Source organism: Pleurodeles waltl, chromosome 12, assembly GCF_031143425.1.
Source record: "Pleurodeles waltl isolate 20211129_DDA chromosome 12, aPleWal1.hap1.20221129, whole genome shotgun sequence".
NCBI classification, from domain to species: domain Eukaryota; kingdom Metazoa; phylum Chordata; class Amphibia; order Caudata; family Salamandridae; genus Pleurodeles; species Pleurodeles waltl.
In genome coordinates, this window is record NC_090451.1 from 714,834,469 (window position 1) to 714,859,541 (window position 25,073).

General features: G+C 46.3%; 1 protein-coding gene and 1 pseudogene across 1 annotated transcript in view; one reads left to right on the forward strand and one right to left on the reverse strand.

Moving 5' to 3' along the window:
* The window catches only part of LOC138267309 (zinc finger protein 208-like), a 331,096-nt pseudogene that overhangs the window by 72,023 nt on the left and 234,000 nt on the right, over window positions 1-25,073 (forward strand).
* Window positions 1-25,073, reverse strand: part of LOC138267308 (transcriptional regulator ATRX homolog) — a 51,867-nt gene that overhangs the window by 17,597 nt on the left and 9,197 nt on the right. Inside the window, exons 3-5 of the mRNA XM_069216166.1 lie at window positions 18,733-18,873; window positions 16,381-16,521; window positions 4,269-4,388 (exon numbers count right to left, since the gene is read on the reverse strand). Of these exons, the coding sequence (XP_069072267.1) occupies window positions 4,269-4,388; window positions 16,381-16,521; window positions 18,733-18,873 (402 nt within the window). The remainder of the gene's footprint in view (window positions 1-4,268; window positions 4,389-16,380; window positions 16,522-18,732; window positions 18,874-25,073) is intronic.

A 25,073-nucleotide genomic window follows, 5' to 3' on the forward strand; every position in this document is an offset into this window, starting at 1 on the left:
AGTCCCCAAGGGTTCTCAACTGTTTCCTGCCATCTTCAACCTCTACACAGAGATGCTCAGTGCTGAACTCACAGACAGCAGCATCAAGATTCACCAGCACACCGATGACACAACTCTACTGGACGGTCACTGCTGCTCCAGACATCCAACACCTCAAACACAGCCTGCACATCACCCTGACCTGGATGTCCAGCACCCGTCCAAAGCCCAAACCAATCGAGACAGAATTCCTGTTATTTGCCAAGAACTACAAACAACAAACAGTACAAAACTGCTACAGTGACAGGAACCCTGACAGCTTTAAACCCCCACCTTTCACTGAATGCCGTCACATGGATTCATCCTGGACACAAACCTCTCCGTAAAGGAAGTCATTGCCAGAAAACCAAGGACAGCGTGGCACTAATTCTCTCTTCCAGCACTCGGTTCAGGCCCTGGTAGTTTTGTATCTAGACGGTGTTAATGCCCTACTCCTTGGCCTCCCATATCCCTTTAGAGATGCTACAGAACACTGCACATCTCATCCCGGGCCTGAAGAAATATGATCACATCCCTGCTAGCCTGCCGGATCTCTGTTGGCTCCCCTTGCCGGCAGGCACAATCTTCCAAGCCAGCTGCATCATTTACAAAGTCATCACGACCAGCAGCCCTGCTCATCGAGCCGACAAACCACCCAAGGCTCTTAGTGAGACGTAAAAGTTGTGCGTGTGGGTCTGTAAAAAGGGCTAAGAATCATAACTAGGAATACTTCAGAAGAGGTGTGGCCTATGCAATTAAGGGCGTAGATTCAAACATTTGAACTAAAATCCTGTGCTTCCCATAGGGTGACACCCGACCAGCATGTTGGTGCCCCGAGGTGAGCTTTCCGTTATAGATTTCAGATATATAACACAACAACAGCTTACACAAGCAAGAACTACTGGCTTTGCCCAAGCAATGAGATGCGTAATATAAAGGAGTAACTATGAGTATGGTGTGAATAATTAGCATTGAAAATGATTAAATTCTGGAAGTATGCTGCTGTAATGTGAACACTATCAAGGCCTGTGGAGGGAGTAGTGGTATTCAGAGTCTGAACCTCTCTTGTTCACCCCTACGCACCCTCTCCGCTGCAGTCTTTCTTTTTTAGACGCGTACTCCCTTTCCAGCACATATCTTTCTGAAATTCTCCATTTGCATATCTCACACCTCGTGTCCTCCCTACTCAGCACTCACCTTTCAGTCTCTCCTTCTGGGTGTACTTCCTCCATCTCCTTCACTCCACCTCCAGGCACACCCACCCACGCACCTGTAAGCTCCGCCTTTCCTTTTACTTTCGTCCTGTCAGTATTTTTAGCTGTCTACCGCAGGCAGACACTTTTGCATAGATTCCCAATTACAAGTGGCACACATGACCATTGCTCTGTGTGCTCTGCAGCGAGGCCAAGGATTGGATGAGCATGTATTTTGCACCCTTTTAAGTTACACTGACAGGCACTGTGACAAGCTTGCATTGCCTTCAGCCTCAGCTCCAGACCTCTCAATCGTGGCCTTTTAAATACTCACTCACTTGAACTCACACAGACACCTAGAGGTGACTCAGTTCACAGTATTCACTATATCAGTATTTCCCCAAGTGTTTAGTGACAAACAGAGATTCCTGGTGTGCATACATTGGTCCACTGACTGGTTTTCAATGTGCTTCACTGTGTTGCACTAATTGAATCGAGTAGTGAAACTTAACTGGCAGCCGTAATGTTAATAAGACTTAAAAACCCAGAAGCCAGATTTCAGCTTAGTAAGATACTCGCCAAGGGATCCCATCAAATGCTGCACTAGGAGTGGCAGCTGTGAAAAGACCAACACAAGTGACACAAGCAGAGAAAAGCAAATATCAGTGTACTCCAAAGACCTGGTGCAGCCCGTGCTGAAGCAGGCACGGTGCTTACTGCCTCTTGGTGAATTAATTTAGTAACAGGGTCATTAACTGCAACAACACAGTACTGTGCTACTTGTCAGGTCTGTCGGGACTCTCAGGTTATGAACTTGTGGCTCATGACTTAGGACGACGTGAAGATCTTCAAACCCAGGTCTTCACTGTCTTGGTCTGCCAGAGGTTAGGGTGACCACTTCTGGTAGCCGTGATGCCACCAACACGTTTAGTGCCTAAGCAGATAGTGCCTTCCAGAAGGAGCCCTTCGGAGGAAAACCCCTAAAGGGGAAAAACCTCCAAAGATGATGGTTGGCTCCCATATAACGAGGGAAGAGACCCAGCAGAGTGGAACTGGACCACGGGAGGTCCTAGGCAGATGAGGGACCTCCACAGGAATGAAGGTGAAAACAGAAGTGAGGAAGAACTCAGCAGGAAAACAAGGGCAGCCAAATTGGCAAAGTCAACAGGAAAGCGGATCAACAGGAGTGTGGAAACACACCTAAAGGAGAAAATAACTGTTGCAACACAAGGAGAAAGTAAATCACACCTATTATATACCCCATTGACAGGAAATTACATCAGAATATGATGCTGCCATATTGGATTGGGAAGGCAATCCAATAATGAATGAGTAAGCTGCCCTTATGGATTGAGGACTAGAATCTCCTTCCCAGAAACTCAGGGAAGGAGAACTATGGTGGCTTCCAACATGGCCCCCAGGGAAAGGAATGCTGAAGACCGCACCGGCAGGCCAACTGCCCTGAAGATGTGCCCCTGAATCCTGCGAAGGACCACCAGCACAGCTTGACACCACAGGTAAGAAAGCAGGGTGTCCCACTGCATAGAGCGGAATGCTACTGAAGCTGTCAGGATGGTCGTGGGCCACGATGTGGCCCGCAGTATAACAGTATGCCATCCTCCCAAGGCCCTGGGTTAGTCAGGAAAATGCTGAAAGAATCCATGAACCAGAATAGGAGCATAAACTGTATAGGCATCTTACTACAACCTCTCACTGGGAGGATGACCCTTCTAATGAATCCAAAACTTCAGGCGATTCCTAAAGAAGCTGGACTCACAAACGAAATGCAGGAGCACAATTCACGTAAATCGGAGGTGGACGACAAAAAACACAGTGGAAAGGATCCATTACATAGGATTTTAACTGTGAAGAAGGAACAACGGGATGCACCTTCCATGAAAGGGGCAACTGAACTTACAATTCCAATTTGAAGTGTTCTGTTCCAGCAAGACATCTCCCTGGGCTGCGCAGCATGAATCCTTTCAAAGTTCAGATATAGGCTGAGTAGGACCATTCTTTACCCATCTTGGGGGTACTGACAGGAAACCAGTGGCAACAAAACACAGGCAGCCTATCAAATGTGACCACAGTCCGGACGGCGGCAGAGTTCATCATCTTGGAATTTTGCAAACCAAGGTGGTATCAACAAAGTCAAGTTTGGTGTGTTAGATTTGGTCACTGCCTCATACGATCAAGGATGTTGTTTGATGCCCTGTCCTACATGTCACAAGAAGGGGTTAGAGGAGGTGCGACACTTTGACAGACAGAAACTGGCTGGCGGGAAGCAGATTTATACTCAGAGCTACCAGTTCAGGGCATGTTGTTAAAGTTAGTTTGAAGATTCCCTTGGATTGTCCTCTAACAACAACATTCAAGATAGACATGATCTCCCAGCCATACAACACCTGTGAACGACACATAACACTTCACAATGTACTTATGGGAGGAAGAACCAAGGTATGGAATGCTGAAGAAATTTACAGGGAAGATGCCAAGAAGCCCCTTGCAGCCAGGGATAGGGGAACGTGCCCCTGACTTCTGATCCGGCTTCCCACAACCTTCCAGTGTCTCCATAGCCTGGATGGGAGCCACCCCTGCGGATGGGAGGAGGCACACGTCGCCTGATTCAGCAGAGCCTAGGATTTGCTATTAAACATCTCAGTAGAATAACGGAGCACCTCCAGGGGACTTACAGGTTGCTGAATGCTTAGGGAGAAGAGGTGACCAGAACATGTCAAACAGGGCAGGGTGGCACAGCTTCCACAACCATGCCAGCACCTTTGTCAATGGGGAGATTAGAAATATGTTTCACCTTAAGATGCTTGTAAAGGATTAACCCCAGTATTTCCCCCAATTTCTAGGTTCTTAACAGATTTGTTACGTGTCAACTATTTCAACTTTACACAGCAGAAATAAAAGGGTCAGCATCAGAAGTCTTATTCCAGTCAATAATACTGTTCTAAGATTTCTTGTGCACATTGCAGTCCCACTCACTTTTGGGCTCCCAATAGATAACTGATTGCACTCTCCAGAGCACAGAGTAGAAAAGGGCTTTACCAGTTTCCGAAGGTCCAGCGATGAGCTGTAGTTGACGGCCTTCTCGTCAGGGGGATCATCGCTTGGGACCTTCTTAAAATACCTTCTTGTGCTGGACCTGAAGTTGTCATTGTCTGTTCCCTGCAGAAGAGTAACAAGGAAAGAACTGAGGTCTACAGGTTCAGATCTCATGGCTGCTACTCGCTTGCTATAATCAGCACATAGCACACATCTCTACTACTCATCACACAGACAAACTTCCTACAGGTTCAGGTGTCCTGGCTGCCTCTTACTATAACCAGGACCCAGGATACATCTCTGCTACCCATCACAAAGAACTCCTTCATACAGGTTCAGATCTCCTGGCAGCTACTCACTAGAACCAGCACATAGGAAATATCTCTACTACTCATCTCACAGATGCAATTCCTACAGGTTCAGATCTCATGGACTCTACTCACTATAACCAGCACATAGCACACATCTCTGCTACTCATCTCACAGGCAACATTCCTACAGGTTCACATCTCCTGGCAGCTCCTCACTATAACCAGCACTTAGGGATACCTTTTGCTACTCATCTCACAGGCAACATTCCTACAGGTTCGGATGTTTATATGTATGTATTCATAAAGTGCATGGCTACCCTAAGGCTTCCCATGGTCCTCAGTGTTGGGTTGATGTTACCGCTTTAATATTTCTGGTTCATTGTGGGAAGAGCCAGGCTTTAAGCATCTCCCAGAACCTAGGTTTTTCATTCAAGTACCTGAACCCAAGGGGCATTTCAACCTTTCAACTTGTGGGGACCCTTAGAATTCAGTACTTTGTGTACCAGGCACAGCGTTTTAAATCTGATTCTTGAATCATTAGGCAGCCAATGCAACGTTCTTTTGGCCACTTTCACTAATTCTGATCAAAATATTTTAAGAAGAGTTCTGAACGCCACATTTTGGGGCTGTGTTATTCCCAAAAATCATTAGCTCCGTTTTGTCGCCATTTAATGATGGGTAAAAATTTGCGATACATCTGGCAACGTTTTCCATGCATGGTGCTAGTTAATCCAGGTTCTGGCCCTTAGCCAAGGATACCACTAGCTATTGTCTGCATAGAAAATTATAAAAATACCGTACTGCTGTAAGATGTCTGCCAGTAGTCAGATATAGATGTTAGGGGTGGTAGTGGCTGAGCCCTGTAGCACACCACACGTAAATACATAATATCCAAGAGGCATGGGTTTTCCATAATTTGGAAAGTTCGGTCCTTTACAAAGGAGGACATCCAATCCAGTGCCTTGCCATGAACTCCTGCTTCTGTCAGCCTCTCGATCAAGATCATATGATCAACTGTGTCAAATGCCCCAGTTAGGTCTAATGAGATAATTTTGGCAGCACCTCCCTGGTCCAAGATACATTTGAACTCCTTTGTGGCTTCTAACAGGGCTGACTCCGCGCTATGCTGTGCACAGAAACCCATTTGCATGAGGTAAAGGTACTGATTATCTTCAAGATAGTTGGGCAATGTTTGCTAAACTTGTTTCTCTAGGACTTTTTCCCATAACAGGTAAGAGTGAGACTGGCCGGTAATTGCCCAGTACTAATGGGTGTAAGTGGGGTTTCTTTCGGAGACTACAACATACTTCCACTTCTTTGAATGTACCAATGGCTCAAGTGAAAGACTGAGAATTTCAACTATGGTCTGTAGTAATACTTGTAGGCCTTTCTCCAAAATATGAGGCGGGCCTGGGTCTAGAGGGGAGCCTGATTTTTACCCTTCCTCGTGACTGCAAGGACCTTCTCCTCATCGACCCCTTGGGCAAGGTTTGCTTCCCATGGGGGCACATTTCTGTTGGCCATTTCTGCCCCTCTTGAGGGCAGATCGCCCTATTTTTGTAAGGTCCATCTGCCCTGGGGCAGAAAACCCACCAGAGACCAGGGAAGATTTTTTTTTTAAAGAAAAGAGGGTGGGGGGGGGGGGTGTATGGCCATACCCCCACCCCAAATAAATGGGGACAAAGTTTTTCTGCCCACCGTTAGATGGGGCAGTTACCCCTGATCCACATCACTGGGGGGGGGGGCATAAAGTCTACTAGATTGCATGGAATTAATGGTGGCTACTAACCAGTATTGGCATGGTTATGTCCCCACCCCAACTGAAGGGGGTAACAGTCTTTCAGCTCTCCCCCACACACTAAAATATCTTATCCTACAGAAAGCAAGAGGACGTTTGATTATTTTGGGATTTGGTTTTACATTTGGGCCATGAGAGCTTGTCTAACTCAAAATTGTCCCACTTGGAATGGCAAGGGCTGCGTTTTGGGACTTTGGGATGCTGCCATCTAGAAAAATCTACAAGACCTAGACATATCTGAAAACTAAACATCTGGGTGAGTCCAGGGTGGTGTGCTAAACATGCACCCTGCACCATTTTCTTACCCACTATGCCCTTCTGACCTCTAAGTTTGGTTGAAATCACACATTTTTCCAACATTTTTGTGATGGAACCTTCCGGAATCTCCAGGAATCCACAAAATTCCAACCACCCAGCATTGTCACATTTATACCGATAAAAATTCTGCCCCAATTGTCAGCCTAAAAACGTTTTTTTTTTTTCAAACTGCCCTTTTGGACCCGCTTTGGTTCTACCTCAATGTCAACATGTTTTTGGCTTTTCCCTGTTACACAAATGAGGTATCATTTTTACCGGGAGTCTGGGGGGAATGTTGGGTGGTAGGAAATTTGTCCTGGTGTGGTGATCACACACAGAAATGTGGGAAAAGTTTGAGTTTCTTGCTAAATTTGAGGTTTGCTGAGGATTCTGGGTAAGAAAACACTGGGGGATCCATGCAAGTCACACCTCCCTGGACTCCTGCAGGTGTCTAGTTTGAAGAAAATGTCTGGGTTTGGTAGGTTTCCTGAGATGGCTGCTGAGCCCAGGACCATAAACGCAGGCGCACCCCGCAAAAACAGGAAGTTTTGCATTTGATAATGTTGATGTGTTCATGTGGTGTTTTGGGCCATTTCCTGTCGCTGGCACTAGGCCTACCCACACAAGTGAGGTACCATTTTTATCGGGAGATGTCGGGAATGCTGCGTAGAAGGATGTTTGTGGCTACCCTCAGATTCCAGAACTTTTCAGCAACGAAATGTGATGAAAAAGTGTTTTTTGTCAAATTTGGAGGTTTGCTAAGGATTCTGGGTAACAGAACTTGGTGCGGGTGCCACAAGTCACCCCATCCTGGGTTCCCCCAGGTGTCTAGTTTTCAAAAATGTCCAAGTTTGCTAGGTTTCCCTAGGTGCCAGATGAGCTAGAGGCCAAAATACACTGTTAGGCACCTTACAAAAAACAGGTCAGTTTTCTTTGGGAAAACGTGATGTGTCCATGTTGTGTTTTGGGGCATTTCCTGTCGCGGGCACTAGGCCTACCCACACCAGTGAGGTACCATTTTTATCGGGAGACTTGAGAGAATGCTGGGTGGAAGGAAATTTGTGGCTCCTCTCAGATTCCAAAACTTACTGTCATCAAAATGTGAGGAAAACGTGTTTTTTGTCAAATTTTGAGGTTTGAAAAGGATTCTGGGTAATAGGACCTGGTGAGAGCCCCACAAGTCACCCCATCCTGGATTCCCTTAGGTGTCTAGTTTTTAAAAAATGCACAGGTGTGATAGGTTTCCCTAGGTGCCAGCTGAGCTAGAGGCCCAAATCCACAGCTAGGTAAAAATGTGATGTGTCCATGTTGCATTTCCTGTCGCGGGCATTAGGCCTACCCACGCAAGTGAGGTACCATTTTTATCGGGAGACTTGGGGGAACACAGAATAAAAGAACAAGTGTTTCTCTACATTTTTTCCTTCCAAATGTAAGACTGTGTGCAAAAAAGACCAATATTTGAGAAATGCCCTGTAATTCACATGCTTGTATGGGGACCCTGGAATTCAGAGATGTGCAAATAACCACTGCTTCTCAACACCTTATCTTGTGGCCATTTTGGAAATACAAAGGTTTCCTTGATACCTATTTTTCACTCTTTATATTTCACCAAATGAATTGCTGTATACCGGTACACAATGAAAACCCATTGCAAGGTGCACCTCATTTATTGGCTCTGGGTACCTAGGGTTCTTGATTAACCTACAAGCCCTATATATCCCCGCAACCAGAAGAGTCCAGCAGATGTAGCGGTATATTGCTTTAAAAAATCTGCCATAGCTGGAAAAAGTTGTAGAAGAATACTTGGACAGAAATGGCTCTTTTTTTCACCTCAATTTCAATATTTATTTATTTTAGCTGTTACTTTCTATAGGAAAACCTTGAAGGATCTACACAAATGACCCCTTGATGAATTCAGAATGTTGGCTACTTTCCAGAAATGTTTATCTGTCTGGGATCCAGCAACCCATTTTTGGCACTAATTGGAAGGAGGTTGAAAGCACAAAAAGATAGTAAAAATGAGTTATGTCACAGTAAAATGCCAAAACTGTGTTGAAAAATGTGGTTTTCTGATTCAAGTCTGGCTGTTCCTGAAAGCTGGGAAGATGGTGATTTTAGTACCACAAACCATTTGTTGATGCCATTTTAGGGGAAAAAAACACAAGCTTTCTTCTGCAGCACTTTTTTCCCAGTATGTTTTTTTTTAAATGACATTTTTGTTGTGTTCTGGTTAATTTGTTGGGCTCCTCCAGGGGCACCCACAAACTCTGGGTACCTCTGGAATCCCTAGTATGTTGGGGAAAAAAGGACGCAAATTTGGCATTGGGAGCTTATGTGGACAAAATCTTATGAGAGCATAAGTGCAAACTGCCCCAAATAGGCAAAATAGGCATGGCACCTGAGGGGGAATAGGCCTGGCAGCGAAGGGGTTAAAAAGATTTTTAAAAGGCTTCAACACTGTTTTTCCAAAAATGCTTCACAATAACAAAGCTCCTGGCAACTACTCACTATACGCAGCACATAGGATACATCTCCGCTGCTCATCACACAGGCAACCTTCCTTCAGGTTCGGATCTCCTGGAAGCTACTTACTATACGGAGCACATAGGATACATCTCTGCTGCTCATCACACACACACAGTTCCTACAGGTTCAGACTTCCTGGAAGCTACTTACTATAGCCAGCACATAGGATACATCTCCGCTACTCACTATAACCAGCACTTAGGATACATCTCTGCCGTACAACACACAGATAACCTTCCGACAGGTTTAGATCTTCTGCCAGCTATTCACTATAACCAGAGAAGATCGATAGATCTAAGAGTCAACTCAGATATACCTTACCTATAGATTCAGATCTCCTGGCAGCTACTCACTATAGCAAGCACATAAGATACATCTCTGCTGCTCATCACAGGCAACCTTCCTACAGGTTCAGGTCTCCTGGCTGCTACTCACTATAACCCACACCTGTATATCTGAGAGTGAGGTATGCTACTCATCAACTCACAGACAACATTCCTACAGTATCAGATCTTCTGACTGCCACTCAGAATATATGGTGCACTGAATAACTATGTTACTCATCACACAGGTAAGATAACAATCTCTCTGACCTGAACATTGTTGTTTGCTGGGCAAGGACTGACATTCACATCTACCAGGCAGCTGTGGTGAACAACTTGGAGAATACCCAGACTAAGACTCAGGCCCTACAATTCCCCTGACCTCTGCTTCTCCTTGACCACTATTACACTGTCGCTTCCACATAGCCTTGTGCACCTCCGTCACACCTGTATCTACATTTCTCTCCAGTTACCCCAGTAATAGGACAAAGCTCTGTCACTCACAAAGCCTTTGGATCACCCTCACTAGTGCCTCTTCCAGACCGTTCAACACTTACAAAATGCCCATGGCCAACTCAGATTCATACATGCCACCTACAATAATCCTTGCTCCTACACACACCTCAAAGGAACTATGTCAACCGTCACCATGACGCCCACAGCCCCCCTACTCTCAAACCACATCCAACATAGCGCCAAGAGGCCAACGGCTCCCTGACAATAGACTAAGAGTTTCCATCACCAGACGCAACAGACAATAAGGGGTCTATTCACAAGCTGCATCGTCTAGTACATTTAGTGATGATACAACAGCATACTCACGCACCACAAAGTGCTACTCACATACATTCATGCAGCAACTCTGCCTCGCTTACCTTTCTGTCGGTAGATCTACGCTTGCCTAAGTTTAGTAGTAAATGTGGGAAGGTGGGAAAGTGGCTAGAAAATAGGGACTACTTACTACTAAATAAGTGCTAGTTTGGGAGAAGTAAAGAGGGTTTTAAGGTGGGATGAAAGCGGGGCTTCGGGCAGGATACGCACACACCCACAAAAAGGTAAGCCCATTGTTATTCACAAACTGCACTTCTAATGTTACGGCAACCAAAAGGAACCCAGAATGGTAGGAAATGCACTCCAGCTAAAAACTGGAGTGAGTCCAGCAGGACATGCAGCCAACCACTGGCATTATAACACCATCCTGCAAAAACTAACAGTGGTAGCAATTTAAAAAATCAGTCCATGGGAAATAATTATAACATAAATTAATGCATTTAGACTTCTTAAAATATATATAAATGTAAACAAATATAAATAAAGACAGTTATTAGTTTATTTTAAATTATTTTAATAATCTTTGTAATTGAAAAATAAATGTAACTGATGTTTTTAAAAAACAATGAAGTTAATGTGAATTAATTCCATACTTAACTTTTAAAAATTTCTATCTATAATAAATTAATAAATACATTTTACTTAAGGTGTTTTTCTTAAATAGTTTTTTTTAAACTAATTTTATTTAATATATTTAAATTAGTAAAATATTAAACTCAAATTCGTGTTAATAATGTTGTAGTATTGTTTCTACATTGAAATTAAATATAATACATTATTTTACATTGTTAACTAAAAATATTTGTCCTTTAAAAAAAAAAAAACTTTAATCAACGTTCAAACTTTCCCCCTTTCTTTACCTGCCCCAATGGGAAACATTACAAGTAGTACCATAGCACTTGCTAATTAGGCCCCACCCACTAGTTTCAGTGTGTGGAAACATGTACGCCTACACATTGTAGTTAATTGAGACTCATAAGTGGTGATGACCCAAAAGAAGTAAATGTACTACAGAGTTTAAGAGAAAAGTTACACATGTAGATTTACTTGCATGTCAGTTTACCTTTGTGACTAGCCCTTTCATGAACACAGACACGCTCCCACATCCCACCCCATCTTCCTACCTTTGACATCCAGATATTGATTCCATTTCACTCATCCCACACCAGCCAAACCCGTAGCAAAGGCCAGTGCACAGATGCATCAGTTCCTACTCGAGCACCAACCTCCCTGACTCCCACATGGGGGTGCCACGCACCATGGGAAGACGACTGACGGAGCAACATCAATACCCCCTCCAGTCCTGCGTCACTATCACCAACAACCCTCCACCGCTGACATCACTGAGGCAAAAATGCAAGCCCTCAACATCCACCCAACGCCACCACCTGCTCGAGACCACCACAGTCAATGACTACAAGGGAGATCTTGCTCCACCTTTGTGGGAGTCGTTGCCTGTGCTGCAGACTCTGCCGAGATGGTACTGGTACAAGAGGACTGAAAAGCAGGACATGACTAGAGGGCAAGTGTAGGAAAGTACCATCTTGCCTGGCATGTTACCCCCATTTTTCACTGTATATATGTTGTTTTAGTTGTATGTGTCACTGGAACCCTGCCAGCCAGGGCCCCAGTGCTCATAAGTGTGCCTGAATGTGTTACCTGTGTTATGACTAACTGTCTCACTGAGGTTCTGCTAACCAGAACCTCAGTGGTTATGCTCTCTCATTTCTTTCAAATTGTCACTAACAGGCTAGTGACCAATTTTACCAATTTACATTGGCATACTGGAACACCCTTATAATTCCCTAGTATATGGTACTGAGGTACCCAGGGTATTGGGGTTCCAGGAGATCCCTGTGGGCTGCAGCATTTCTTTTGCCACCCATATGGAGCTCTGACAATTCTTACACAGGCCTGCCACTGCAGCCTGAGTGAAATAACGTCCACGTTATTTCACAGCCATTTTATACTGCACTTAAGTAACTTATAAGTCACCTATATGTCTAACCTTTACCTGGTAAAGGTTGGGTGCTAAGTTACTTAGTGTGTGGGCACCCTGGCACTAACCAAGGTGCCCCCACATTGTTCAGGGCCAATTCCCCGGACTTTGTGAGTGCGGGGACACCATTACACGCGTGCACTACATATAGGTCACTACCTATATGTAGCTTCACAATGGTAACTCCGAATATGGCCATGTAACATGTCTATGATCATGGAATTGCCCCCTCTATACCATCCTGGCATAGTTGGCACAATCCCATGATCCCACGGGTCTCTAGCACAGACCCTGGCACTGCCAAACTGCCTTTCCCGGGATTTCACTGCAGCTGCTGCTGCTGCCAACCCCTCAGACAGGTTTCTGCCCTCCTGGGGTCCAGCCAGGCCTGGCCCAGGAAGGCAGAACAAAGGACTTCCTCAGAGAGAGGGTGTTACACCCTCTCCCTTTGGAAAATGGTGTAAGGGCTGGGGAGGAGTAGCCTCCCCCAGCCTCTGGAAATGCTTTCATGGGCACAGATGGTGCCCATTTCTGCATAAGCCAGTCTACACCGGTTCAGGGACCCCTCAACCCTGCTCTGGTGCGAAACTGGACAAAGGAAAGGGGAGTGACCACTCCCCTGACCTGCACCTCCCCTGGGAGGTGCCCAGAGCTCCTCCAGTGTGCTCCAGAACTCTGCCATCTTGGAAACAGAGGTGCTGCTGGCACACTGGACTGCTCTGAGTGGCCAGTGCCAGCAGGTGACGTCAGAGACTCCTTCTGATAGGCTCCTTCAGGTGTTGCTAGCCTATCCTCTCTCCTAAGTAGCCAAACCCTCTTTTCTGGCTATTTAGGGTCTCTGTCTTTGGGGATTCCTTAGATAACGAATGCAAGAGCTCATCCGAGTTCCTCTGCATCTCTCTCTTCACCTTCTGCCAAGGAATCGACTGCTGACCGCGCTGGAAGCCTGCAAAACTGCAACAAAGTAGCAAAGACGACTACTGCAACTCTGTAACGCTGATCCTGCCGCCTTCTCGACTGCTTTCCTGGTGGTGCATGCTGTGGGGGTAGTCTGCCTCCTCTCTGCACTAGAAGCTCAGAAGAAATCTCCTGTGGGTCGACGGAATCGTCCCCCTGCAACCGCAGGCACCAAAGAACTGCATCACCGGTACCCTGGGTCTCCTCTCAGCACGACGAGCGAGGTCCCTTGAATGCAGCAACTCTGTCCAAGTGACTCCCACAGTCCAGTGACTCTTCAGTCCAAGTTTGGTGGAGGTAAGTCCACGCCAGACTGCATTGCTGGGAACCGCGACTTTTGCAGCTACTCCGGCCTCCGTGCACTTCCGGCGGAAATCCTTTGTGCACAGTCCAGCCTGGGTCCACGGCACTCTAACCTGCATTGCACAACCTCCTAAGTTGTCCTCCGGCGACGTGGGACTCCTTTGTGCGACTTCGGGTGAGCACCGTTTCACTCCACTTCGTAGTGCCTGTTCTGGCACTTCTGCGGGTGCTGCCTGCTTCTGAGAGGGCTCCTTGTCTTGCTCGACGCCCCCTCTGTCCCCAGACGCAATTGGCGACATCCTGGTCCCTCCTGGGCCACAGCAGCACCCACAAACCCTAACCGCACGATTTGCAGCTAGCAAGGCTTGTTGGCGGTCTTTCTTCAGGAAAACACTTCTGCACGACTCTCCACGGAGTGAGGGATCCATCCTCCAAAGGGGAAGTTCCTAGCCCTTGTCGTTCCTGCAGAATCTTCAGCTTCTACTGTCCAGTAGCAGCTTCTTTGCACCCACAGCTGGCATTTCCTGGGCATCTGCCCATCTCCGACTTGCTTGTGACTTTTGGACTTGGTCCCTTTGTTCCACAGGTACCCTCGTTTGGAAATCCATCGTTGTTGCATTGCTGATTTGTGTCTTTCCTGCAGAATTCCCCTATCACGACTTCTATGTCCTTTGGGGAACTTTAGTGCACTTTGCACTCACTTTTCAGGGTCTTGGGGTGGGCTATTTTTCTAACCCTAACTGTTTTCTTACAGTCCCAGCGACCCTCTACAAGGTCACATAGGTTTGGGGTCCATTCGTGGTTCGCATTCCACTTTTGGAGTATATGGTTTGTGTTGCCCCTATCCCTATGTGTCCCCATTGCATCCTATTGTAACTATACATTGTTTGCACTGTTTTCTAATACTATTACTGCATATTTTGGTATTGTGTACATATATCTTGTGTATACTTGCTATCCTCATACTGAGGGTACTCACTGAGATACTTTTGGCATATTGTCATAAAAATAAAGTACCTTTATTTTTAGTATATCTGTGTATTGTGTTTTCTTATGATATTGTGCATATGACACTAGTGGTACTGTAGGAGCTTCACTCGTCTCCTAGTTCAGCCTAAGCTGCTCTGCTAAGCTACCATTATCTATCAGCCTAGGCTGCTAGACACCCTATACACTAATAAGGGATGCCTGGGCCTGGTGCAAGGTGTAAGTACCCCTTGGTACTCACTACAAGCCAGTCCAGCCTCCTACAGCAAGGCACACTGTATTCCCAATGTGTGGTGGGTGACCACATGCCACACTCTCCAGTTAGTGATTGTTGGCCAACACTGTGGTGTACACCACAAAATATGGGCAATCACTACACTATCTGTACCTTGCCTTCTGGCCAAAGTTATAGGTCCTGCTTCATGGATCCTGGGGTAGTATGAGAAGAACCAGGATCTCGCTAAAGGACACAGTCATTTGCTAATGAATGGTTGGAACAGCTCTAAGTGGTGTCCAGTGGCACTGAGAGCAGGAATACGGAGTGTTTTAAATTATGTCTTTACAACACCCAAAGGTTTCACCTTTCTCTGAAGTAGATCAAGACTATCAGATTTACCAGTGGGGAAGTTGTGAAACTAGCCCCCTTTAACTTGGTAAATAATTAATATCTCTTATTTTGTTTATAAATAGCTCAGTTTGTCAGATTATCTAAGGCAGTCACATCTAGGCCTCCCCTTCTATGCAGATAAATGCAGTGCTCCTGCCCTTGAAATTCTGGTCTACAGGGGACCCCTGGGGTCAGGACCACACAGTGCCGGGACACATAGGGCCAGAACTACACATGGCCAGGGCCACACATGGCCAGGACCACACGGAGCCAGGACCCCACAGGGCCAGGGCCACACAAAGCCAATACCTTACAGGGCCATGACCACACAGGGCCATGACCACACAGGGCCAGGACCACAAAAGGCCAGGACCACAAAGGGCCAGGACCACAAAGGGCCAGGACACACAGGGCCAGGACTACACATGGCAAGGACCACACAGGGCCAGGACCACACATGGCAAGGACTACACATGGCCATGACCACACAGAGCCAGGACCACAAAGGGCCTGGACACACAGGGCCAGGACACCAGAGGGCCAGGACCCCACAGGGCCAGGACTACACATGGCTGGGACCACACAGGGCCAGGATCACACAGAGCCAGGACCACACAGGGCCAGGACCACACTGGGCAGAGACCACACTAGGGCCGAGGCCACACAGGGCCAGGACCACAAAAGGCCAGGACCACAAAGGGCCAGGACCACAAAGGGCCAGGACACACAGGGCCAGGACTACACATGGCAAGGACCACACAGGGCCAGGACCACACATGGCAAGGACTACACATGGCCATGACCACACAGAGCCAGGACCACAAAGGGCCTGGACACACAGGGCCAGGACACCAGAGGGCCAGGACCCCACAGGGCCAGGACTACACATGGCTGGGACCACACAGGGCCAGGATCACACAGAGCCAGGACCACACAGGGCCAGGACCACACTGGGCAGAGACCACACTAGGGCCGAGGCCACACAGGGCCAGGACCACACAGAGTCAGCACCACACGGGCCAGGACCACACAGGGCCAAGACCTTATAGGGCCAGGACCACACAGGGCCAAGGCTAGGACTACACAGGGCCAGGACTACACAGGGCCAGTACTACATAGGGCCAGGACCACAGAGAGCCAGGACCACACAGGGCTAGGACCACACAGGGCAAGTACCTGGCTTCTGCCGTGTTGTTGCTGCTTCAAGGGGACCACGTTATCATCCGCAGGACTCTCTAGTCGATCATTTTTCACATATTTCCTTGCCACCTTCTTGGGGGTTCCTTCGTGAGAGGTTTTCCTGACAGTGTCACTAAACTGCGGAAGAGAAATAAAGCATTTAATATGAAAGATTTATATACTAATATCTTCTTCCATGTTTAGATGACACAAACATACAGGCAGATGGGTAATTTCTTTATTGTATAAGTTTAATAAAAACCCATCATAACAGAAGCAACAATTCATCACAGACAATTATCACTAAAACAACCATGATCTTATTACATCGTGAGACGTGTTAACAAGCATGCAGAAATTTTTGTTTAACCTAGCCATGTGTGTCCAGTCGTATTTTACTCTTTTAAGATGTGGTCTGTTACAACTAAAAATGTAATTATGCAACCAGTGCCTTTTCGACTGGGCCCTTGAAAACATAAATACCTCCTTCTGCATGATGGAGACTTATAACATCAAGTGCTGTACCCATAGTAAGGGGCTCAATTGTAACCTTTGTGTGATGTTCACAGTCATCTGGCAGTGGCAGAAGGAATAATGAAGGAGCCTCTGGTGACCTGGATGTGGTACCTGATGCTACCCCAAGTGTAAAGGATTCGAATGCCATCAGTTGGTTCCCACCACAAAAAGCACTCACATAAAACAGGTAAATCACCCCCTGAGTATGGCTGGCACTGGGGTGGGGTGTCCAAGGGAGGGGGGGGGGGGTCACCTCAGAATCTGTTTCCTGAAGGAAGTGCTTTACCTTTCACCACAGAGCGAGCTGGCTCCACACTGTTTGTGTTTTTTTGGCCAGATGCTCCTCGAAGGGAAGGTCAAGGGTGAACACAAGTACTTTGGTGTTCATGGTGAGGTTGGTGGGAAAAATATTCAGCCAGATCCCTGACTGATGTCATTCTTGGACCTGAGCTTGCTATACCTGTCAGTAATGGGGATGAGTGTGGCTTTGGTCAAAGTCAGTTCTTTGTGGCAGATGACGTCAGAGGGGACAGTCAAGCAGGACCAGAGGGCAGTCTTATGATCAAAGTCTCCACATTTACATCAGCATTAAAAGACCAAGCCCCGTAAGGAGGAGGGGGTTGTGAAAGAGTGGAGTAGTGTCAGTGCAGGAGTGTGGGGTCTATGTATTAGAGCACATACAGGTGTAACTTATGCGGTGTTAACCGAGCGAGTTGGTGCGTAAATAAGGTAGGAAAGGAATGCACCCACTTGAGAACACGTCTCCGGTACACTGAGAGTGAGGGTTCTGAGTGAGATACAGATGATAAACCTCGAGACCGATGTATGTGTTGACAGATGAAGGACAGTATAGCGAGGAACCACCTACAGTAACAAATGTTCAACAGCAACGCTTCGGCGGAGGAGCAGCCGGTGTGCCACAGTCACATGAAGGTGGAGCAAGGAAACAAAGCAAATACAGAAGCAAAGCAGGGAATACAAAGATCACAGCTCTATAACACCAGAGCTGAACATATCTGGTTCTGGGTGGAACACAATGATGATTCAATAAACCACAACCTCAATTTATAGTTCAGCATGCACACTCACTAATGAGAGTAACCTCCAGAGAAGGCAAAATCCATCTGAGGACCGTGAATTATCCAGATAAGCTTCAGGCCAGCTGCAGAGGCTGAACTATCACAAGATATTTCAATCCAGCAACAGATGTTGAACTATCAAGAGGTCTCCCAGTGCAGACCCCGGTGTTCCAATCATGCAGCAGACACTGAACTATCAAGAGAAGTTTCAATCTTGCTGCAGACCCTGAAGTATCAAAAGATGTTCCAATCCCGCTGCAGAGGCTGACCTATCAAAAGAAATTCAGTCCAGCTGCAGACTTTGAACTGTTAAAGAGAAGATTCAAACCTGCTGCAGAGGCTGACCGGTCAAGAGAAGATTAAACCCAGATGCAGCAAGTGAACTTTCAAGAGAAGGTTTAATCCAGCCTCAGAGTCTGAACTGTCAAGAGACAATTCAATCCAGCTGCAGAGGCTGAACTGTTAAGAGAGGATTCAATCCAGCTGAAGACCCTGAAGTACCAAGAGAATCTCGCTGAAGACCCTGAACTACCAAGTGATGTTTAAGTCCAGCTGAAGACCCTGGACTATCAAGAGATGTTCCATTCCAGCTGAAGACCCTGAACTACCAAGAGATGTTTCAATCTCGCTGAAGACCCTTAATTACCAAGAGATGTTTCAATCCAGCAGAAGACCCTGGACTATCAAGCGATGTCTCAATCCAGCTGAAGACCCTGGACTATCAAGAGATGTTTCAGAGCAGGGCGGGACTCACCTGTTTCCTTGGAGTACGCAGTGGCTTGTGTGGGACCACAATCTCCTGTAAACGACCATTGTTTGAGTTCTTCTGGGGCGACTTCCTTGTGGTCACTCTGGCGAGCTCGATAGATGAGGATTTATCCTCGTTGTTGCTGAGCTACAGGGGAGAATAAAGACAGAATTTTGCTTTAGTGTTTTGTTTAGTGCATTGACCTTGGGGTCAATAAATTCTGAGGGTTAAACCTAGAGTCATGATTGTGGGCCTCCAAAGGCAACAAACGCCATAATGCTACAATCACACTGTGAGTCTTAGACAACAAACACCACAAACCAATAATCACACATGTGGGCATGAGGAGGCAACAAATGCTGCAACCATCAAACCTACAAAGACCTGCATACAATCCAGGACAAAGAAGAATGTGTTAGGAAATACCTTGGTTAATTATTCTTAATATCATGGATTCAATTAAATTTCTTTGTCTCTATATTTACCTGGAACCAAAGTTCAGAAGCCTTGAATGTCAAACTTCCAGCCTCTATAGGTGTCAGATAAAGAAAATAAAGTCTAAGTAGTTCCCCAGAAGGTGTACGCCAGGGACCTCCTTACAGTCTCAGTACAATAAGCATCAACTCTGACTACCTCCAAGTGACTACCTCCACCCCAATGAATCTGTGAAGGACCTGTGGGTTTAACGGCTTAAGATGGGTATGGACAATGAACAGTTCTCCCTGGTGACACATCGAGCAAGGACCTCCAGCACAGCTATGTAGTTGTAAAACTATGATGAAACACTTTGACTTCTTCGGTATTTGATGAAAATGCAGAATGCCTTTGTCAAGGAAAAAGACTTAATTGTGTAGGCACCAGCTCTAAGTGCGTTCCAAGAAGATTGCACCTTGATAATCACTGTGGATACCAGTCGCAAGGGAGCACTCTGTAGTCAATTGACTAGTTTTAAGAGGTGATCTACATGTTCCTCCCGCTAAGATGTGCAGTCTCATCATTTCAAAAGCACATCAGGGACATTTGGTACAAACAAAATGTGCATGCGCATTAAACAGCACTACTGGTGGCCTGCATAAGATGCCCCCTGATGAAACAAGTAATTGACAAATGTCCTCAGTGTTTGCTTTCTAATAAGCATTGGAAACTTAGCAGGCCACCATTACACCCTGGTCCTTACCCTGATGCAGCTCGGGAGAAAGTAGGTCTTGATTTTTCAGGACCATATGTCTCCCTGCCAGGTGATATGAGATATTCCATCCTACTTGTCGATTACGGTTTACAACTGATGTATTTTTGATTTTTTGACTCTCCCTCTACAGGTGCTGCAATAAGATTCTTGGAGCAGGTATTCTCCATGGAAGGGTCACCCAAATATGTAGTCACAGACAATGCTTCACATTTTGTGTCTGAGCAAATGCATGACTTCTTAATCAGACAGGATGTCGAGCACATGTGTGTCGCTTTGATCTCGCCATCTTCGAACGGCTCACTAGAGAGAGGTGCCAGGGTACAAAGGAAGGTGTAGAAACTGTCCGTGCGGCGGGCATGAATGTGAAGCAATTCCTCAAAATGACAATTTCGAAGTAGAACACCAGTCCCCATTGCACCCCGGAGGGCACACCGTTCTTGTTCCTGAGAGCAAGAAAGGTTCATTCGGTTTTGTGTCCCACATGGTTAATGGATTGTCTTGAGATCAAAAACAAGGCGAGTGTAGATACGAACTTAAAAAACAAGTGGCCACAAAAGTTGCTGACAAACGAGCCAAAATGAAACAAGATTTTGATAAAGTTTATGACGCACATGCTAGTTGGATGGTTGGAGATCACATCCTGACAAAAAGACCCGTCAAGGTCCAAAAGGGGAGTCAATGTTTTCATTAACAAATAAGGTCTGCAGAGTTGGCAGGGGGGCAGTACAGCTAGAAGGCAAAGGCTAGTGGAAGAAATTTAGTAAAACTATCACAAGAGCAAGCCAGCACCATAAACAAAAAGAAAAGTATTGGTTTTGACTTAGATTGGGCACGATGAGTACAGCCCACAAATGGCAGGATGGCAGGGAGCAGGGGTTTGGTTACTGCGGAGGATGACAGCAATTTTCAGTCGTTAAAACGCAAGATGCACCAGGTCAAGAGAAGTGAAAAGTTATTTGAAATTGAGAGATTGTGTGACGTCCTGATCTTAGCTGTGGTACTTTTCAGTTTTACACTTTGATGATTCTCAAGTGTTTAACTCACACGAAGTTGTCAAGTCTTGTGATGTACTTATTCACTTGTGTATTTATTTATGTATTTTAGGCTGGGGGTAATGCATTACTATAACGTAATACGTTGAGGCACCTTGTGTGTTGTGTTTTGTGGCATCTAGTTAGATCATTGGTTCCCAAACTGTGTTCCGGGAACGCCTGGAGGTCCGCGAAGCTTCCTTAGGGGGTCCGGAACATGCTTAAAAAATTGAACAATATTAACAGATTAGGTCCCCAGCTTTTGGTAATGACTCACTGGGGAGTCCCCAGATTCCAATAATGATTCTGTGGGGGTCCCAGGATTCCAGGAATGATAAAATGGGGGTACACAGAAGGTAAAAGGTTGGGAACCACAGAGTTAGATGAATTATTATCGAACATCCCTGCTCCCGCAGCACGAGCGGCAGGTGAGGGTTCCGGTGACTTCTCCATTGCAGCTGGAATCCAAGCTGGTGGTCGCTGCGCATTGTGGGCATTTTTTATGGACCCTAATAAACTTCTCTTGAAGCTACTTCTGTCCACATCTTCGCTTACTACAATAGTGAAGCCGATTCTCACCCCGCGCGGAGTGCACCCAGGCTGGGGATCGTTTGCACCCCTCAGAGCAGGGAGGAGGCTGGGCTGGGACACCCCTCTTGGCCCTGGTTGCCAAACTTGTCAATTTCTCTTCTGTACTTGATACACACAATCAATGGATAAGAGGAAACCTGCCTATGCTATGGGGGCAGGAAGAGTTAATCGGCACTAACAACTTCGACCACCAAATATTTAACTAGTTCCATGGGGGCGATTATTCACCAAAATGGGAAGGCGGTGAGGAGATTGGCAATGCCAGTTCACCCAGCCAGCTACTGAGCCCTGGACCGCTCCATAGCGCCAATGACCAGGAGCGTCCTCGGCAGGGATGAGCCCATGACTATAGGTTGCGACATAAAGAGGTGCTCGAAAGGACTCACAAATTCTGTAAAACAAACCCTACTCCAGCCCTACTGCCCACACCACCATGAAAGATAGGCTAGGCAGCTACTTGTCTGCAACAATAGACAGAAGCGGTACCCTGTGTGACCACCACCCCACTATCCAGGCAATTCACACAGGGAAGAAAGGAGCAGCCCGAAAAAGAAAGCAGCCCATTGGATGACAAGCCATGCAGGATGGAGCCAAGAGTTATTTAATTACATAATTCTAGGAGACTGTGTGGTTGCAAATGTTAGAAACTTCTCTTTTACTGGGAATGTGTCACATAAGCATCACTGCTTCCTGGATCCAATAGTAGAACCAGGGCATCCCACTGCAACACTTCCACTGTCCATAGCACTGCCACCAACAGCCAATCACAGCAGCTAACAGATGTGCTCAGGCGGTCTGCAGCCAAGTTGTAATAACCACATTAGCAGTTAATTCCAAACAACTCTGGGCCCTTGATGAAAACTAATGACTTCCACACTTTGGCATTACAATTAATGATAACATACATTTCAATTCCATTTGCCTGGGGAAAGTGGATGAGAAAAATAATCTAAAAAACGACCGCTCATGCCTCTGGTCCAACATGGATGGCACAGGGACTCTGAGACAAGATATCGCAGACAAGGTATCTCGGGTCCATCAAGAATGACACAGGGACTCTCAGACTAGGTATCTCTGGTCCATCAAGAATGACACGGGGACTCTCAGACAAGGTATCTCTGGTCCATCATGAATAACACAGGGACTCTCAGACTAGGTATCTGTGGTCCTTCATGAATGACACAGGGACTCTCAGACTAGGTATCTCTGGTCCATTATAGATGACACAGGGACACCTCAGACAAGATATCTCGGGTCCATCAAGAATAACACAGGGACTCTCAGACAAGGTATCTCTGGTCCATTATATATAGATGACACAGGGACTCTCAGACTAGGTGTCTCAGGTCCATTATAGATGTCACAGGGACTCTCAGACAAGGTTTCTCTGGTCCATTATAGACGACACAGGGACTCTCAGACAAGGTATCTTTGGTCCATCAAGAATGACACAGGGACTCTCAGACAAGGTACCTCTGGTCCATCAAGAATGACACAGGGACTCTCAGACAAGGTATCTCAGGTCCATCAAGAATGACACAGGGACTCTCAGACTAGGTATCTCTGTTCCGTTAAGAATGACACGGGGACTCTCAGACAAGGTATCTGTGGTCCATCATGAATTTCACAGGGACTCTCAGACTCGGTATCTGTGGTCCATCATGAATGACACAGGGACTCTCAGACTAGGTATCTCTGGTCCATTAAAGATGAGACAGGGACTCGCAGACAATGTTTCTCTGGTCCATTATAGATGACACAGGGACTCTCAGACTAGGTATCTCTGGTCCATTATAAATGACACAGGGACTCTCAGACAAGGTATCTCTGGTCCATCAATAATGACACAGGGACTCTCAGACAAGGTATCTCTGGTCCATTATAGATGACACAGGGACTCTCAGACAAGGTATCTCTGGTCCATCAAGAATGACAAAGGGACTCTCAGACTAGGTATCTCAGGTCCATCAAGAATGACACAGGGACTCTCAGACTAGGTATCTCTGGTCCATTAAGAATGACACGGGGACTCTCAGACAAGGTATCTGTGGTCCATCATGAATTTCACAGGGCTTCTCAGACTAGGTATCTGTGGTCCATCATGAATGACACAGGGACTCTCAGACAATGTCTCTCTGGTCCATTATAGATGACACAGGGACTCTCAGACTAGGTATCTCTGGTCCATTATAAATGACTCAGGGACTCTCAGACAAGGTATCTCTGGTCCATCAATAATGACACAGGGACTCTCAGACAAGGTATCTCTGGTCCATTATAGATGACACAGGGACTCTCAGACAAGGTATCTCTGGTCCATCAAGAATGACAAAGGGACTCTCAGACTAGGTATCTCTGGTCCATTAAGAATGACACGGGACTCTCAGACAAGGTATCTGTGGTCCATCATGAATGACACAGGGACTCTCAGACTAGGTATCTCTGGTCCATTAAAGATGACACAGGGACTCACAGACAATGTTTCTCTGGTCCATTATAGATGACACAGGGACTCTCAGACTAGGTATCTCTGGTCCATTATAAATGACACAGGGACTCTCAGACTAGGTATCTCTGGTCCATTATAGACGACACAGGGACTCTCAGACAAGGTATCTTTGGTCCATCAAGAATGACACAGGGACTCTCAGACAAGGTACCTCTGGTCCATCAAGAATGACACAGGGACTCTCAGACAAGGTATCTCAGGTCCATCAAGAATGACACAGGGACTCTCAGACTAGGTATCTCTGGTCCATTAAGAATGACACGGGGACTCTCAGACAAGGTATCTGTGGTCCATCATGAATTTCACAGGGCTTCTCAGACTAGGTATCTGTGGTCCATCATGAATGACACAGGGACTCTCAGACAATGTCTCTCTGGTCCATTATAGATGACACAGGGACTCTCAGACTAGGTATCTCTGGTCCATTATAAATGACACAGGGACTCTCAGACAAGGTATCTCTGGTCCATCAATAATGACACAGGGACTCTCAGACAAGGTATCTCTGGTCCATTATAGATGACACAGGGACTCTCAGACAAGGTATCTCTGGTCCATCAAGAATGACAAAGGGACTCTCAGACTAGGTATCTCTGGTCCATTAAGAATGACACGGGACTCTCAGACAAGGTATCTGTGGTCCATCATGAATGACACAGGGGCTCTCAGACTAGGTATCTCTGGTCCATTATAGATGACACAGGGACTCTCAGACTAGATATCTCTGGTCCATTATAAATGACACAGGGACTCTCAGACAAGGTATCTCTGGTCCATCAATAATGACACAGGGACTCTCAGACAAGGTATCTCTGGTCCATTATAGATGACACAGGGACTCTCAGACAAGGTATCTCTGGTCCATCAAGAATGACACAGGGACTTTCAGACAAGGTATCTCTGGTCCATTAAGAATGACACGGGACTCTCAGACAAGGTATCTCAGGTCCATCAAGAATGACACAGGGACTCTCAGACTAGGTATCTCTGGTCCATTAAGAATGACACGGGGACTCTCAGACAAGGT